At 44.7% G+C, this 18,535-nt stretch overlaps 1 protein-coding gene across 2 annotated transcripts; it reads left to right on the top strand.

Annotated features, from left to right (window-relative positions):
- Positions 1-6,358: 6,358 nt before the first annotated feature.
- On the top strand, positions 6,359-17,954 carry Znf354a (zinc finger protein 354A). 2 transcript variants are annotated; one of them, XM_057775057.1, is made up of 5 exons: positions 6,359-6,477; positions 7,186-7,249; positions 7,871-7,997; positions 8,439-8,537; positions 15,831-17,954. In XM_057775057.1, exons 2-5 carry the CDS (start codon positions 7,217-7,219, stop codon positions 17,315-17,317), a joined length of 1,746 nt encoding a protein of 581 aa, XP_057631040.1. In that variant the 5' UTR covers positions 6,359-6,477; positions 7,186-7,216; the 3' UTR covers positions 17,318-17,954. The 2 variants fall into 2 exon arrangements, with proteins under 2 accessions (XP_057631040.1, XP_057631041.1); XM_057775058.1 differs by having other exon boundaries at positions 8,442-8,537.
- Positions 17,955-18,535: the final 581 nt, after the last annotated feature.

Consider the following 18,535-nt stretch of genomic DNA (forward strand, 5'->3'; position numbering starts at 1 on the left):
CCCTTTTTAAAATTATGTTATTTTGTTGTTTGATGTCTAGCTTCTTGATTTCTTTATATATTTTGGAGAACAGCCCTCTCTAAGATGTGGGATTGGTGAAGAACTTTTCCCATTCTGTGGGTTGCCATTTGTCCTTTTGACATTGTTCATTTTCTTACTGGTTTACAATTCCAAGTTAGTTTGCTTGTTCCCTCGCATACCTGGCTGGAATGTATTATGGGACATTGAGCAAGGTTAACTTTACTATTCTGGGTGCTGGGGTATTTTTATATGGCTACAGCAAGGAAATCTCTTTGTCCTCCCTGGGATGTAGTCAAATTGTTTTGAAGCAGCTTGGTGCTCCCCAGTTCAGTTCAGGTTTTAAGATGTGTTAGTGAGTCTGGATAGTTTTCAGGCTGAAGACTATTTCCTCCTCAGGAAGTACCCGTTGCATAACAATCCAGGTACCCATGAACTGTGACATCTTCTAGTGTGGATGTAGGGTACAGGCGTCATTCCTGACCCTCTCTCAACATCAGGCCTCATTCTCTCAGGCTGGCCTTTCCTGAGCCTCCTGCAGCACGAGGCATGTGCCAGTCAACAGTTCACTAGTACCTGGACTGCATCCTCTGCAGACCCAGGAGTTCACTAGTACCTGGACTCCATCCTCTGCAGACCCAGGGGTTCACTAGTACCTGGACTGCATCCTCTGCAGACCCAGGAGTTCACTAAGTACCTGGACTGCATCATCTGCAGACCCAGGGGTTCACTAGCACCTGGACTCCATCCTCTGCAGACCCAGGGGTCTACTTGAATGTAATTCTGTTCTCATTACCACTTTCTCCTGCAGCCTCCATGTGTTCTGGTGTCCCTGGCCTCACGGTTCAATCTTCTCTACTCAGGAAGTTTGCTGGCCCCACCTATGGGCCTGTTCTGTGCCAGCTGAGAGACTGTCAAGGCAAGAAGCTGAGCATCAAGAAGTAGGACTTACCTCATTTTCTTCAGGGTCTGAAACTGTGTCCTCTCTAATCTTATCCAGTGTTAAACAGGAGGATGAACTTAGTCCTGTTATTTCACCTTGGCCAGAAATGGACACCCAGATCCATGGTCAGAAGTGGATACCCAGACCCATGATCAGAAGTGGACACCCAGACCCATGGTCAGAAGTGGACACCCAGACCCATGGTGTTTGGAGAGAAGCAGGTGCCAAAGACTGAACCCAACACATTGAACATACTAAATTGAAATTCATTGGGTTTTGGTGATGGCTTTGAAGAGATTCACTGAAGTAAGGGAGTCTTTGCAACAAATGGTCTTGGTTCCAGTGGATTTTCACACAGAGAAAGAGTGCAACCTCATTGTCTACCTTATATTTCAAGGAAACATTGCCTCAGGCTTGGTGTAATGGCACAACTTTAGTGCCAGCCCTTGGAAGGCAGAGGCAAGAGGATCTCGATGAGTTCCAGTCCAGCCAAGGCTACGAGATAAGACTCTGTCTCAAAAGCAAATATCAACAACGAAGGGAACATCATCTGAGAAACAGTCATAGATGTAAAATAAGAGGCTCCGCTGCAGTGCTCGTGAGGGGCTAGAGAAGAAAATCTCCACTGGTGTGTGATGATCTCCTAAATAGGAGGCAGATGCACTAACTACAAAAACAAAAGGAATATAATCTTTAAAAAATTGATTTTCCCTAAAATATTTTATGATACAAAAAGGCAAAAAATAAAGCAAAAATTAAAAAGGCAGTGAGTGTCACAGACCAAGAAGTATGGTGTGTGTGTGTGTGTGTTAGTTTTCCATTGCTATGACAAACTACTTGAGAAAACAATATGAAAAAGAGAAAATATTTGGGGGGCCTCACAACTTCAGAGGATCAGGATCACTTGGTTCCATCTTGGGGTCTGGGCAAGACAGATCATCATGGCTAGCAGTGTGTGGTGGAATAAAGTCCACCTCATGGAAGCCAGAAAGCAGAGAGAAGGCTGGCTTCCAGATGTGCCCTCCGGGTCACGCTCAGTGATTGGCTGTCCTTTCACCAACAGCCTAGCAGCGGAGGCTGTAGCACAGGGAAGGGAGGAGACCTATGCTGACAGATGGTAGACGGACAGATGACAGACAGACAGGCAGCAGATAGCTGATATCTGGACAGACAGACAGATGATAGGTGTGTAGGTAGACAGACAAAAGAAAATCTGATGGTTTTTTTAACCCAGAAAATATAAAGAATTCATAAGTTGATAAATCCCTCTAAAAATGGTCAGAAGAGAGGCATTAGGGCAGAATACAAAAACAGTCCTAAGAGAGGCGTGGTGGCAGTCTCCTGTGGTCCCCTCACTCCAGAGACTAAGGCAAAAGTATTTTAATGCCAATCTGGTCTACAGAGCAAGATTATTTTTTAAAAGATAATTTTTTCCTTTATTATGCATAATTTCACAAATTTCAAACTACATATCAAAACAAACAAACAAACAAACAAAAAAACCAAAATCATAGCTTTCCAAAATACACAAAAATACTAAAATAAAATCCAGGTGTGTGCTGGCACGAGACATGCTGTCATCAATGAATAATAAAAATTTGAATTCCAAATTCTCTCAGAAGGATAGCTGGGCAGTGAACTCAAGTACCTTAGAGTTTAGCAGTCCTTGATCCAGCAATCAAATTTCAAGAAACTTAAGAAAATAACCTTCAAAACTGTGATTTCTGGGGTGTTGATGGAATTAAAAATAACCTTAAAATAATATAAGCAACTAGCAATAAAACTTTAGTTGAATACATTGAAACAACTAAGCTTCGATTAAGAGCTTTAAAGTCATCTAGCTGCAGCACAAACACGGGGCCTCCAGTTTTAAGAGTGAATGCAGATGTGAGTGAGGGACAGATTAAGAAGAGGTTCTAATCAAAACCCTGACCACTAATTTCTGCTCTGTGGCACAGAGAGTATTTGGGAGTGGAAGGCATTTTCTTATGACTGAAAATGCTTATTAGCCTGACCTGGAAAAGCTTGTCATCTCAACTACCTGGGAGACGGAGGCAAGGGAATTGAAAGTCCAAGGCCAGCTTGGTTTGCAGGATGAGTTCAAGGCTACCCTGGACAACTTAATGAGAATCTGTCTCAAAAGCTGAAAGAGAGCTGTGTGGGGTCTCCCTTTTCCTAGTGATCTGTTGGCCACCAGACTACGAGGATGAAGGGAGCAGAAGCAGTAAGCAGGGCTTTGTACGGCTGTGAGTATGACTTCTGGGAGTCAGCTGCAGGGAGACAGATCAACTTGATTCCAGAGTGAGGGATACAGAAGACAGGACAGCAGCTGGGACAACGCCTAAGAGGTGCTCATGCTATCCTTCCTTTGCATATAGATGGGAGCAGAACCTCTAATTGCCATGTAGCGGGCAGCGGGAGAGCATCTGCAGGGAACTGTGTCAAAGGTCACATTTAAGATAAGTCAGGCATCCAAGCTCTGGGGAATAGACTCCAAATAAGGTCAGGCATAGAGTAGGAAGCCCTGCTGGGGGAAGGGAGTCTTCCATTTTACGCTGAGCTCAGAGAGCTGTCCGGACACAGTGGGCTGCAACTTTAGGTGGCAGGGTCTTCCACCTTAGGTGGTTGGGTGTGTGACTCGGTGGTAGAGTGCTTGTCTAGCCTGTTAGAGGCTCAGGTTTAATCTCTAGTGCCACCCCCAAATTAAATAATATAGAATGTTTTTACATTGATTTACTGTTTGTGTGCCACAGTGCGTGTGTGACAGAGGACAGCTTGGGAGAGTCAGTCTCTCCTATTGCAATGTGAGTCCCTAGAATTGAGCTCAGGTATTAGACTTGGTGTAAGTGGTTCACCTGCTGAGCCATCTTGCCAACGCCCATAAATAAAGATTTCTAACTTAAACAATTGTCTGTTGGCTCCTCCTGTAAGAGCTCTGTCATTACTATTGGCTGTTAATTTCATTGGATTGAGGGTACCTAAGAGCGTGGTAAGGCACTTATGTGGCTACAATTAGCCTTTGTGCAGAGGATTTGATCATAAGGGCCGTTGATGGAGGTGGGCGCCAAAATGTAGCGGCGTAAATGAAGGCAGACAGAAATTATAATAAAATATTCAGCTTTAATTAGGAAAGACTTACAGAACCCGAGGTTCCCGCCAAGAACAGGAAAGCAGAAGGGGCGAGGGGGAGCACACCAGCAATATTTATTAGTAGAAAATATCCTCAGGGGGCCAAGCCCTACAAGCAAGGTGATTGGCTGGGGCTTCCCTTACATGCCGTTACAGAAATAATGACTCAGTCTATTGGTGGACTCAATATTTCAACCAATTTTGGAGTGTTATGGATTATAGCAGGTGGGGCCTGGCTGGAGGAGGTGTCTTTGGAGATCTATTTTGGCCCTGCCCCTTCCTGACAGCTCCTCTTTGTTTCCTGGCTACCATGAGGTGTACAGCTTCCTCTTCCAGGCCCTTCTTCTGGGATGTTCTACCTTGCCATGAACCAATGCTCAGTGGAGACAGTCAGGTGAGAACTTTAAATTGGCCAACCGCGACCCAAAATTAGCTCTTTATTTAGACCCCGAAGTTATTCCTCTCAAGCGTATGTCACACCCACAAGAATATGACTAACGCGGTTTCTCCTCTCCTGAGATATTACCTCAGGTCTGTGCTTCGTTCTCACGTGTCCAGCTGCCCTTCGACTTGCTCTTGTTTCATTGTTTTGTTCTCATTCCAGGTCTCCTCTAAATCCCTGTCTAATTGCGTTCATGGTTTCTTGTCTGATGCTTGTCTTCTACCAAAAAATTACTTCAGGATAGTATTTGATTTGTTTTTCAAATAGCTTATAATAATGCCTGGCACAGAGATGTTGTTATGTTTGGTGGCAGGTGAGGACGGACCACAATATACAACCAACCTATGTGGGAGTTTATGGATTGGGGGAGATAGTGAAAGAGAAAGTCGTGCTGGTTGGCCAAGAAAGAGAAGTGAGGGAGAAGAGAGCAAGGGACGGGTGGAGCTTGTTTTTAAAGGGGCCTGACGCCTGTGTACAGAACCTTATATCAGACACACAGCGGCCTTAGATCACAGATCCTATACGTGGTGCATAACGTAGAGTGTAGGACCTTAGAACACAGATCCTACGGCTTTCTCTCGTACTTTGAAAACTCAGGCCACACCCCCTAGCAGTCTCTCGCTCTCTGGACCGAGAGCTGATATGTAACCTGCTGTGATATTACAGTGCTCACTGGATTCAGTAATTCCTTCTCCTCTTCCACCTGGAGCCCAGCCCCCAGAGATACCCAAGACAACCTTGAATTATAACTTGCTTGCATCTAACGCCTTCCTGCCTTGTCTTGTGACTCTGGGCACACAAGTTCTGTCATGTGATATGGACCAACACCTTCTTTCCCAAATCTTTAAAAGTAAGGAATTCTTGCCATTGGGAACTAAGGGGTCTGCTTTGCCCATCGAAGCTCCATCATGGCTACTTGTGGCCTGATTTTAATAACTCTTGTAACAAGTCCTTTTCTGTCCCATCAGCCAGCTCCCAAATAATTAATGGAGACTCATTGTTAATTATGAAAGCTTGGCTTTTAGCTCAGGTTTGTTTTCAACTAGCTTTTATAAGTTAATTAACCCATATTTTTATTACTCTACATTCTACCACGTGACTTTGACCTCTATCCCATTCTATGTCTGACTCTTTCCACATCTGGCTGGCATCCCTCAGGAGCCTAGATTCTTCTCGAGTTTCCTCTCTCTGCCAGGAAGTCCCACCTATCTCTCCTGCTTAGTTATTGGCCATTTAGCTCTTTATCAATCAAACCAATCAGAAGTCTCCTTAGGCAGAGCATGTCTTTACAGTGTAAACAAATACTTTACCACAAACTCACCCCTCCCCTTTTTGTTTATTTGAGGGAAAAGAAGAATTTTAAAGACTTATTATTTGTATTTATGAACATGAAATGCATGCACTGCCCGGAAAGGCCAGAAGGGGCGGTGGAACCCAGGCGCTGGAGTTACAGTACTTCGTGAACAACCTCATACAGGTAGTGGGAACTGAGCCCAGGTCCTCAGCAAGAGCAGCAAGGATTCTTAAACCGCTGAGCAGCTTTCCAGCCCAACTATTACTTATAATAAAGCTCTTCTAGAGAGTATTTCGTGCCATCCTTCTTTACATGAACCAGCAACATCTTTCATTATTTATCTAACAAGCAGGTGTTTGGCTCCTGGTGTTCACTACTTCTTCCACTGCATCTGTGCACCCTAGTTGAGCCAAACCCAGGACAAACCCAGGAACTTCAAATCCCAGAATCCCTGGGTCTCGAAGCGGACTACATTTCCCAGAGGCCTCCCGTCTTCGGACCCGGAGCCCTAACCTCCCGTGAGCCTTCACGGGACGCCCTGGGGCGTCTCAGGCGCCCTTCGAGGTGGGGGGCCGAGGTACCTCGACGGAGTCCGCGAGCGTGGCGGCTCGGAGCCTCCGTGAGGCGTGGCGGAGCCTCAGGGCGGGGAAGGTGAGCGAAGGCCAGTTCTGTTCGTACGCCAGACGGGCTGGGCAGGGTTCGGCTTGGCACGGCCTCCCGCTCTCCAGCGTCTAGGGCGCGTCCCCCTCCTCGGGCACCGGCCTCGGGCACGCGGAGAAACGCGCGCTCCCGGAGATCTCGGTCCTGGACTGCAAGTGACCTGCATCCCACGGCCTGGGCGGGGCTAACTCAGGCTATGTTTCCCGTGCTACTCTCCTGTCCTGGACCACTAGTCCCCTTTCTGGAGTTTTTTCTGGGCAGCAGGCAATCGACCCCTTGACAGCAGCAGAACAGCTGTGTGGGCAGCGCGTGGGGAGGAGGAACACGTCCTGGACCCGTGTCAGGGCTGAGCGGGTGAAATCGGATGCGTCCCCACTGTGGCTGCACTCCGGCCTCAATTTTCTGATCTAAAGGGGCCAGGCAGTGCCAGCTGAGCTGTGGCGAACAGTGTAGGATGCACGTGGGGGTCAGTGAGTCCCCTCTGATGGAGTCTGGTGTCGCCTGAGTCCTGCTTCTGGAAGTCCCGGACCAGAAGAGTAGTGACCTGTCACTTCTCTGAAGCCCACCCCCAGCTCCTGCTTCTTTTCTCTGAAGGCGGGAGAGCCAGTCTCAGCCGATGGGACGCTTTTGAAGATGGTGTTTCTGAGGGGAGCGAAGCAGCAGGTGCTACCTACCCCTTTCTTCTTTTTCTTCCCTCAGATTCGTCTTCATCTTCACCTACAGAGAGAACATGGCTCCTGAGCAAAGGGAAGCGGGGTCTCAGGTAAGCGCACTGCCATTTGACTTCTTAGTGGAAGCAGGGGTTTGGTTTGACTTTTTTTCCCCTTCCTGAAGCAGGTTCTCCACATAGTTCAGCCTTCACTAGCATTTCGAGCCCGTGTCCTACTCAGAGGAGTTGATCCTCCCTCTGTGACTGGTGGATTCTGTAGCGAGCGCACCCCATGTTTACAATTCTAGTCTTCTGTATTTCTTGATAGACACGCTATGGTTGCCTGATCCCAGGATGGTGCATGCCTAAAAATTCCACAAGTAGCATATCAGGTGCCCTGGGACAAAATAAACATACATGCTCAAGAAAATTCCTTTCTGCCTCCCACACTCATCCGTGCGAATTCTTTTCCCTTACCAATCTTCATTATTCTCTTTTCCTGCCAGTCCATATGTTGCTCCCCCAGGCTTCTCCAGCCCATGGTGGTTGGTTGTCATGTGTATGCATGCATGATATGGTATGCATGTATGCATATTCTCATGTGTTTGAACGGGCATGTATGTGTGTGAGAATGTATACATGGGTACAGGCATGTAAAAGCCCAAGGCTATATCGGGTGACTTCCCTCATGGTAAGATCTTTTGAATCAGGGATCAAGTTGGCTTTCCCTCACAGGTGTCAGTGACTTTCGAGGATGTGGCCGTGCTCTTTACTCGGGATGAGTGGAAGAAGCTGGACCACTCTCAGAGAAGCCTGTACCGGGAGGTGATGCTGGAGAACTACAGCAACCTGGCCTCCCTGGGTAAGGGCGTTCCCTGTGGGTGTAGATTCAGAATGAGACCTTAGCACCGCCTCCCCTGAATGAAAGCTGTGGCCAATGTGAAATGTAACAGAGTTTTGCCTTAGGGTTGTACAAGGATACATATGTATTGGCACGTTCTTCCCACAGCAGGCAGCAGAGGCGATCCTTCCCTTCCCTTCCCTTGGTTCCTCACGGTCCAGGCATCTTCCCCAGCACAATCATTCTGTGCTTGTGTGGTTCATCTCTAAGCAGAGAGCTTTGTTCTGTCTCTAGAACCTCTCTTTCCCATTTGTAGCCTTTCCTACAAGTCTGCATACTTTTTCTGCAAAGGGCTGTACGGGGTGAACATTTTAGGCTCACTTGATTTTTACAACATAAGAGATTTTCTGAGTCTTCTATGGTTGCCTGGCTTTTAGTTAATGAGTTAACTTTATCTACAAGCAGGATTCCCGTTTACCAAACCAAAGGTGATCTCCCTGCTGCAGCAAGGAGAGTATCCCTGGAAGGTGGAGAAAGAAGGACCTGGAGGCTCCTCTCTGGGTGAGTGTGTGCAGGCCCCAGTGTGGTGAAGGAGGAGAGGGGGCAGCATGGAGTGTGGGCTGGGAAGTGTCTTCAGATTCTCCATCCACAAGAAGTGATGGGGGCTAGGATGGAGCTGAGCTCAGTGGTAAGAACACCTGCCTGGCACAAATAAAGCCCCGGGCTTAATTCTTAGCACAAAAACCCCAACCCAGAATAAAACAAATGAAAAACAACCCAATAAATTAACAATGAATTAAACAAGAGTGAGGGAGGGAAAACTGGAGCTGAAATCTGCCCCGGCTCGCTTTCATTTTTCCCTGGGATCTTTTCTCTTGTTGGTTCTTTCTGAGGAGGGTTGTGTCTTCAGAGATCATTTAAGAAATGTCTGTATTTAAGGGATGTTAAAGAACTCACTCAGGCTGAAGCTCAAAGCCTGTAAAGGAGAAGGAAATGAGATGGGAATGCTACACAAGGGTCCCAAAACAAGTGCCTTGGTGCAGTTCTGGGAGCTGCATTCTGCATGTGGACAACTGGAAGTACTTAACTGTAAACAGTAATCGTATAATCTTTGATAGTGTTAGGAACGCTGGTTCTAATCAGAAACAATTCAGAGGTCTTTGGTAAAACAGCTAAGAACAAACAGACAAACAAAAATGTATGTTCTTGTTCTGGCATCCATCAACACCTGTGATAGAGACAGTCCAGAGAGTGTCAAGGAATGAGGCGAGTTTCAGAGCACTGTCGAGGTGTGTTACCACTAGGTTGATAGAAAATTGTGTTCTTAAAAGAATGTGTGTGTGCTCGAGTGGGGGCTCTACACATGTGAGCAGGGTTAGGGGGCAGTGTGTTCTTTTGGAATGAATCTGCATATAATATAATCTTCACTAGCATATAATGTTTTACGTTTTTGCAAAGAGCTGCTATGTTCAGAAGTCCTGTGACATGTACTGCGGATGAGGATGGACTGAAAGTGAGGCACAACCAGGGAGCCCCAGGGGAGCTCCTGCAAGAAGGAAGGTAGAAGGAGGGCCTAGATGAAGGCCTCTGCTTCAGGAGTCTGGAGACCCAGTCTGATGAGTTTGGGGTGGTGGTGGTTTTCATTTTATTTATTTTTTTTTTTTTTTTGCTCCCTTCCCCACCCCCCAGCCCCCTGGTTTTCATTTTAGATGTAAGTGAAGTACTTAGATATAGATCTCTGGTAGGAAATTCTGTAAGGTTAGAATTCACAAGCAAGGTCAGAGCCCTTGAAGCCTTGAGCTGCTCAGATGGGAGTTGGATCCTGAGAAACTGTTTTCACAAGGTTGTTAAGAGAAAAGACCTTGCGAGCCTGCCCTGAAGTGACCTGAAAGGGGATGGGGGCAGGGGAGGTGATTGCTGTGGTGATGGAGGCTTGGACAAACTCCCTCACTGGTGAGCCAAGACTCACACCAGGGGCTTGAAATGCTGAGCAAGCTCTGTGCTAGGTGCCGCCAAGTGGCAGTAGGTAGGAGAAAGCAGGACCCTGCTCTCATGAAGCTGGGTGCAGTGAGGAGAATAAAGAACCAAGCACCCGTGGGCAGCCCTGCGGAAAAGTCCAGTGAGGACTAGAGCATGGCACAGAGCGCCCTGAGCGTGCCTGGCCAGTGCTGTGTGTAGGGTGTGTGGGGCTGGGTCAGGGAGCCTGAGAGCAAGGAAGGAAGAGGAATTGGGTCAGTCAGTAGGCCTGGGTCTAGAAAAGACCACATGGCTGGCAGACCATCCTGCCCTCTCACAGCCTTGTATTATACAAGAACATCTCTTCCTAGTCCAAAGTGACCACTTCTGGGATGGCAGCCACAGTTGTCCTTTACATCCTCACTTGTGCAGAAACTGCCAGAGGCCACCCCAAAGTAAGTGGATGGGATGCTTGAGGGGAGGGGGATTAGCCTGAGCAGAAGAAGGCCTGCGGTTCAGAGCTGTCTTGGGAGAGGATGAAATGCCTGATGGAGTGGGAAGAGCTGAGTGGATGACTGAGGAGTGGACGTTGGAGCTGCTTTCTGCTCTGTTCTGAGGAGGCTTTGACTGTAGCCCAGGCTGCCATTGAACTCTAGATTTCTCCTACTTCAATCCCCTAAGCACTGGGATTGTAAGTATGCTGCTCTGTTCCTCTTGAGGCTTGGTCATCCTTTTTTCTCTCAAAAGTGGACTTCAGGTAGGAGGCTTAGGGATGCTTCTGTGTCCATGATGTGCCTGGCAAACGACCATGTACCTGACTCCTTCTCAGCAGGAGCTCACATCCCACAAGGGCAGTTGAGGACCAGCAAATCCGTATCTGAGGTCATGGTGTCAGAGAGAACCCACTTCTGAACTTGCAAATTATTTTTCCCTTCAAAACTAATCACAGATAAGAAAACAACAAAACAGGACTCAGTTCTTCAGAGCACTGGCTGCCCTTGCAGAGAATTTGAGTTCAGTTCCCAGAACCCACATGGTGGTTCAGAACCATTCATAACTGCAGTTCCAGGGCTTCTGATGCCCTCCTCTGACTTCTGTGTGCCCCAGCAACACATGCAGTGCACATGCAGGCCAAACACCCTTACCTATAAAAATGAATAATGAATTTTTTTAAAAAAAGCAGCAACAACAAAATGTACACGTAAAGCAGCTTTTGTTGTCCCTGGGTTTGTAAGTTTTAAACTGAGGTGAGAGGCCATGGCTCAGGGTTTCTGTGTCTTACTTGGGTCTCTTGCTTAAGAATTGACCCAAAACCTAAGCAATGAGGTGGTGTTTTTCCTGCACAGCTATACTAAGAATCATGGGTGCATTGCACAGGTTTGGGTCACATCCAAATGCACAAACAGTCTGGAATTTTGACATTTTTAAACGTCACTTCCACTGTCTTGCCATTCCTTTGTTGTCTATAATGTCAGCTGCCATCAAGAGTGTGCTGAACTCTGAGCGGTAGTCAGCTGACTGCTGTCCTATCACTGAAGTCTCTGGGGTTGTGTCTGTTCAGAGGGAGGGTAGCTTTTCCTGATTTTACACAAGGTTGCAGCAGTCCTAAATCTCAAACTAGTGACTTTCACCCCACAGAGCACAAGCCAGAGTCCTCAACAAAGTCTTCACTCTTATCTCCTTTTGTTCTGCCTCAAGGCTTTTGTACCTGACCTTTTCTGTCTGTGCCTTCTTTTTTTCTCGATGGTCAAGTGCTCTTGTGATGGCTTCCTTGTCTTTCCCAGGGTTCTGCCCAGTTGTCCCTTGTGGAACAGGCTCCACTTATCTAAATCAGGCTCCCACCTCCATGTTCTTCATCTTAGCCTGCTTGTTTTCCTTCCACACACTCACTGCACATGCTTAGGATCTTCCTCGAGGCAGCTTGTTTCATTCATGTCCATTTCTAGTGCTGGCCAGAGTAGGCGTCTAGTTACATAGAAAACACAGGAACGAGTCACACTGTGTGAATAAAATGAAACAGCCCTCCCTAAATATTGAAAGACAAATGAAGCAAGTGACTAATTATGTTTGATGTTCGTGGCTTAGAACATAGAGAATTTCCACAATTGTCTTTACATCAGAGCAGTTTGGTTTATTTGTGGTTTATATGTGAAGTACAAGACTACCTGCAAACAATAGTGTTGGGGGAGGTCATGAGTAATTTTGACACATTTATGGATGCCATGATTTATGGCTGAGAATTGCTTTGGTCTTCATTTAGTGGAAGAGACATAAGGGTTCATAGTGATGCTAGGGACACCACATTAAATAAAACTCAGTAACTTAAAGCAATTAGAATTCATTGTTTCAATTCTGGAGGTTGAAAGGCCATGTTTGGCATGGCCCTGCTTCCTCTGAGACAGGGTAGAGACCTGTGTTTTCTCAGTTTGTAGTGATGGCCACAGTTCTGAGTAGATTGTAAGGAACAATCTAAGACTGAATTGAGAGCTAAGACCTTGGCACTTGGGAATTGAAATGGGTACAATAGATTGATGTAGGCCCTTGTAGCTATGATTACTTCCATTATAAGCAAAATTCCCAGTCTCCTGTTCTTACTCTCCTTGGAGTCAGGCTTTGCACATGCTTTCCATTTCTTCTTTTTTTTCACCTTTCCTTATTTCCTTAGTCCTCCAGGTCTTGTGTTCTGTGCACATAAAAGAATGGTTCTTAAATCCCGTGCTACCCTCATCGACTGCAGTCAGAAGTTTTAGTCCTTGGGGATATGTGTGTGTTTCTGCTCATTATATATATCTGTACAGGGTGTCAGAAGTGAGCCTCAGATATTTCCTTCATCTGCTCCCCACCTTCTTTTGAGACAATTTCTCACTGAACTTGGAACTTGCCAATGTGGCTAGAGTAGCTGACCAGCAAGTCCAAGGATCCTCCTGTCTCAATAACTCCAGCACTGGAATTTACAAATCCACTGTACTCAGCTTTTTTTTTGATTCTGGGGGATTGACTAAGGTCTTCATGCTTGTATAACAAACCTTTGCCAGCTGTCTTAGTTAAGGTTACTGTTGCTGTGATGGAACACGGTGGCCAAAGCAACTCGGGATGGAAAGGGTTTATTTGGCTTACACTTCTACATCACAGTTCATATCAGAGGAAGTCAGGACAGGAAGTCAAGCAGGGTAGGAACCTGAAGGTGGGAGTTGATGCAGAGGCCACAGAGGAGTGCTACTTACTGGTTTGCTCCTCATGGCTAGCTCAGCCTGCTTTCTTATAGAACCCAGGATGACCAGCAGGGATGGACCCTCCCCATTAATCACTAATTAAGAAAATACCCTGCAGACTTTCCTACAACCCATTCTTATGTAAGCATTTTCTTATTTTCTTTATTGAGATTCCATCTTCTCTGATGACTTTATTGTCTTTGCAATAACTATCAAGCACAGCAGCCAAACCCCAAGCCCAGTCTTCAGGGTATTCTCCACAACTGATTTCTTACTCCTCTCTGGCTCCCAGTTTTGTTCTTACATGTTCAAAGAATCTTGTGATTTCTTTCAGTTCTTTGACTTTCAATAGAATCTGTATGCCGATGACTCCTACATGCCTATCTTCAGCTCTGACCTTTCCCCAGATCGCTAAATAATAGACAGCTATTTCAGTGCCTCCTTGCGTTTTCTTCTGAAGCCCCATAGCTGTCACAGACATGCCTGAAACAGACTCCCTAGGACTTGGCATTTTCCCCTCCATCTTGGTAATTGGTGCCATAATTCATTTTCAGTCTGGAAACCTAGACATCTTAATTGTCCTCTTTCCTTCTTAGTGTTATGTTAGTCCGTTCATCTCAGGCCCAGCTACTTCATCCCTACACATGTAGATAAAAGTTCCTTTCACTATGGGGATGAACCTGGACCTCATCTATGACCAATGGCATTCTAGCAGATCTTTAGGTACCTGTAGCACAGGAAGATATGACTTTAGGCAGGATTACTTGTTTGCAGTGTGGTGACTGAGTTGTCAGAGGGCAAGACTCAAAGATAGGAAACTAGTTGGAAGACCATAGTAGAGGCAGTAATGCATAGGAAACAAAATGCCATCCCCCCGGTGCCTGTCTTAGTCCCTGCTCTATTGCTGTGAAGAGACACCGTACCACGGCAGCTCTCATAAAGGAAAACATTTAGTTAGGGCTGCTTTACAGTTTCAGAGGCTTAGGCTATTATTGTCACGGCAGGGAGCATGGCAGCACGCAGTTAGTCTTGGTGGTAGAACAGTAGCTGAGAGTTCTATGTCCTGATCCATAGACAGCAGGAAGAGAGACAAATGCATGCATACATGCAGACAAACTGAGCCTAGCATGGGCTTTTGAAACCTCAGAGCCCACTCCTAGTGACACACCTCCTCCAAAAGACCACACCTCCTAATCCTCTCAAACAGTTCCACTCCCTGCTGACTAAACATTCAAATGTATGAGCCTATGGGGGCGTTCTTACTCACACCACCCTGCTCTATCAGTGGGGAAGACACGCTACAGTGCCGTGCTGCTGTGCTCAGAACTCCAGCCTTTCTTCACAAGGCCCGAGGCAGTGTGCTAGACTTTCCATTGCTCACAACCACTAGAGAGAAACCATTTTCATTTAAAAGGGGAAAGAATTATTTTGTCTTACGACTTTAGAGATTTTAATCCATGACTACTTGGCTACCTTGCTTTTGAGCCTTTGGTGAGGCAGAACATCATGTGGGTGATGGCATGAACATGGCAGTCCAGAAGTTGGGGGAGAGTAGAGACAAGATACACAAAATAATCCCCTAGTGACCTATTCCTCCAACAAGGCCCCACTTCCTGACTTCCACCACCTTTCTGTAATCCCAATGGGTTAGGAATCCACTGATAATCCAATTACTACCCTAAGCCAGTCAACTAGTAGTGAGGCTTTTAATACATGAGCCTTTAGTTGACACTTCAGACTCAAACCATAACACCTCTCTTGCTTGAGGCTCCCTTTTCAACTGAACAGTTCTTGATCTTATGGCTTCTCTGTAGAATTAATTTAATGTCTTTTGTGTAAACTGGTTCAGAAATCTCAATCATCTGTGTTCTGTTTGGGAAGACAAGTGCTATGAGGGCTTATGACTAATATATATGAAATTTATGTTTAATCAAATTGTGTAGGTATAAGTAAAAAAGATTTACTAAACAAGCCAGATGTGGTGGCACATGCCTATAATCTCAGCACATGGAAGGCAGAGGCAAAAAGATTGCTACAAGATTGAAGCTAGCCTAATTTACCAACATGGGCTGTATAGTAAGACTCCATCTCAAAACAAAACAGATACACACATGCCGTCAAGAAGGTTGTGAGAGACAGAACATGCTGATCTCGTTGTTTTGTGTAGAGAGATACAGAAGTGGTCATGTAATGTCAGCACTCAAGAGACTAAAGCAAGGAGCCAGGAGTTCAAGGACACCAGGGCTACAGATTGAGATTATGTCTCAGGGATCTGGCTAGAGGAATAAACTGTGGATATTCTGAGTCAAGAAAGGATTCTCACAATAAACTTTTGAACAGAATCTGAAAGATATTGTTGGCAGGAAACAAAAGAGGACACATTTAGCAGAAAAAATGTAGGTGAATAAATATCATTTGCTCTCGAATTCTGACAGTGCATTTTCCAGTTCTTTGTCCCATTTAATCACCCTCTTGAAGTGTGTTTGCTTTATTCTTTTTCTTCACTCTGCTACTGTTCCCATCAATCATGTTTCTCTGCTAACTCTTCTATTCCATCCTCAATATTATTAACCGCATGCCAAGACTACTTAAATAACATTAGTACCTATTCAATCTACATATCTTGTCTCAGTAGTCAATTTTTATATCACAAAATACATCTTTGGTTTCTTTTTTCCCTTTCTAGGATTGAAGTACAGTCATAGAACCACCAAGTCAACTCAAACACAAGACTCTTCATTTCAGGAACTGATTCTGAAGATATCTCAAAGAAATGAAACTTTGAACTCGAAGTCAGAAAATCCTTTCATATATGAAGGGAAATTAGAGGAAAAGCAGGATAAGAATGCTCTGACTATAGAAAGAAGCCGAAAATACAATGAATTTAGTCCAAAGTCACATGGAGAAAAAAAGTCACCAGAATGTGAAAAACAAAACACTTTCAAGCAGATAGCATCATGCATATCTAATCACCCAACAACCACACCAGATAAACGCTATAAATGTAGTATGTGTGAGAAAACTTTCATCAACACCTCATCTCTTCGTAAACATGAGAAAAACCACAGTGGAGAGAAATTATTTAAATGTAAAGAATGCTCAAAAGCCTTTAGCCAAAGTTCAGCCCTTATCCAACATCAAATAACTCATACTGGAGAGAAGCCTTATGTATGTAAAGAATGTGGCAAAGCCTTCACTCTCAGTACATCCCTTTATAAACACCTAAGAACCCACACTGTAGAGAAATCCTACAGATGTAAGGAATGTGGTAAATCCTTTGGTCGAAGGTCAGGACTTTTTATACACCAGAAAGTCCATGCTGGAGATAACCCTTTTAAATATAACCCAGGTAGGAAGTCATCTAGTTGTAGCACATCCCTTCCTGGTCAGAGAATCCATTCCAGAAAGAAGACCTACTTGTGTAACGAGTGTGGCAACACCTTTAAGTCTAGCTCCTCCCTTCGCTATCATCAGAGAATCCACACCGGAGAGAAACCTTTCAAATGTAGCGAATGTGGCAGAGCCTTCAGTCAGAGCGCTTCACTTATTCAACATGAAAGAATTCACACTGGAGAAAGGCCCTACAGGTGTAATGAATGCGGAAAAGGCTTCACTTCTATCTCAAGACTCAACAGACACCGAATAATTCACACTGGGGAGAAGTTTTATAATTGTAATGAATGTGGCAAAGCCTTAAGTTCCCATTCAACTCTTATTATTCATGAGAGAATTCACACTGGAGAGAAACCATGTAAATGTAAAGTCTGTGGGAAAGCCTTCAGACAGAGTTCAGCTCTGATCCAGCATCAGAGAATGCACACTGGAGAAAGACCTTATAAATGTAGTGAGTGTGGGAAGACATTCAGGTGTAATTCTTCCCTCAGTAACCATCAGCGAATTCATACTGGGGAGAAACCGTACCGATGCCAGGAATGTGGGATGTCATTTGGTCAAAGTTCAGCTCTTATTCAGCACCGAAGGATTCATACTGGTGAGAAACCCTTTAAATGTAACACATGTGGGAAGACCTTTAGACAGAGCTCTTCACGTATTGCACACCAGCGAATCCATACAGGAGAGAAACCCTATGAATGCAACACATGTGGGAAACTTTTCAACCATAGGTCATCCCTTACCAATCATTATAAAATTCATGTGGATGAGGACTCTTAAAGTAATTTTGCCGTGTAAAAAGCCTTAAACCAAAGCTCTTCAGAGAATACGTGCTTGAGAGATATAATAAATAATATGGGAGAAAATCTACAATCAACTAAATGCCATGGATAAATTTTGTGTAACAGGAGGAAAGTGTTCATACCTGTTCAACACTTTAAAAAAATTATCTGAGAGCCATGCATAGTGGTTCATACATGTGGTCGTAGCTACTGAGGACCCTGAAGCATGAGGATTGCTTGAGTCTATGAGTTTGAAGCAGCCTGAGGAAACCTAGGAAGATCCCATCTCAAAACAAATGAGTCATCTGATGAAGGATTAACAACTGAAGACCCTGACTTCAGGCGTTTGTAAAATGATGCTTTTCTCTCTGCAGCAGTGTGTGCTGGATATAATTGTAATCACAGGCATCTAGTGAGCAGAAGGGTGTGCTGCACTTCTTATTAGCAAAACACTAAGCCCTACACTGGTGATATTTTTATAACATTTTAATAATATCCAAGTGATCAAAGAAATTACACATTTTTAAAAAGGGGCCAAAATAAAAGATTAAAATGGACTATAATCTACCTCTTAGTCTGGAGTTTATCATTTTCTATATCTGATTTCAAATGTTGTGTGTGAATTTTATTAAAAGTGAAAAATTACAAAGCTGGTCTCTTGGTATTACTGTGATTTGGAGCTACTCTACCTAGTTATTCTTTTCCTAGAGTGTTTTTGTTGCTACTGCTTTGATTGCTTTAAAGTCATTTTTAACTAAGATCTGTTGTCCTACGTGCTGTTATCTAGGTGTACTAAATATGAAAATGGGCAGTTAGAGGGAGCTGAAGAAATGGCTCAGTGGTTAAAAGAATGCTTTTCAGTTTCAAAGGACAGAGGTTCGGTTCCCAGTACTCATGTCAAGTGGTTCACAAGTACTGTCTGTCTCTGGCTCCAGGGAGCTCTGACGTCTCCAGTCTTCACAGGTGCATATTCACGCATAAACATGTAATTTTAAAATCTTTTCAAGATAAAGTGGCAAATAAAATTCAAAGTTATTTTTTTTTTGTCATACAAAACCATATCAAAGGACATTTGGCAAATGTAATACCTGTAAGAAATACTGAGGACTGCTGTTATTTAGAGATGATTGCCTTTCAATTCTGGAATCAAGAAATGGGACTTTTCAAAAGATTACTAAACCATGTGAGTTAGCCCCTCTTTAATGGGATTAGTGTT

This window comes from Chionomys nivalis, chromosome 7, assembly GCF_950005125.1.
Source record: "Chionomys nivalis chromosome 7, mChiNiv1.1, whole genome shotgun sequence".
Classification (NCBI taxonomy): domain Eukaryota; kingdom Metazoa; phylum Chordata; class Mammalia; order Rodentia; family Cricetidae; genus Chionomys; species Chionomys nivalis.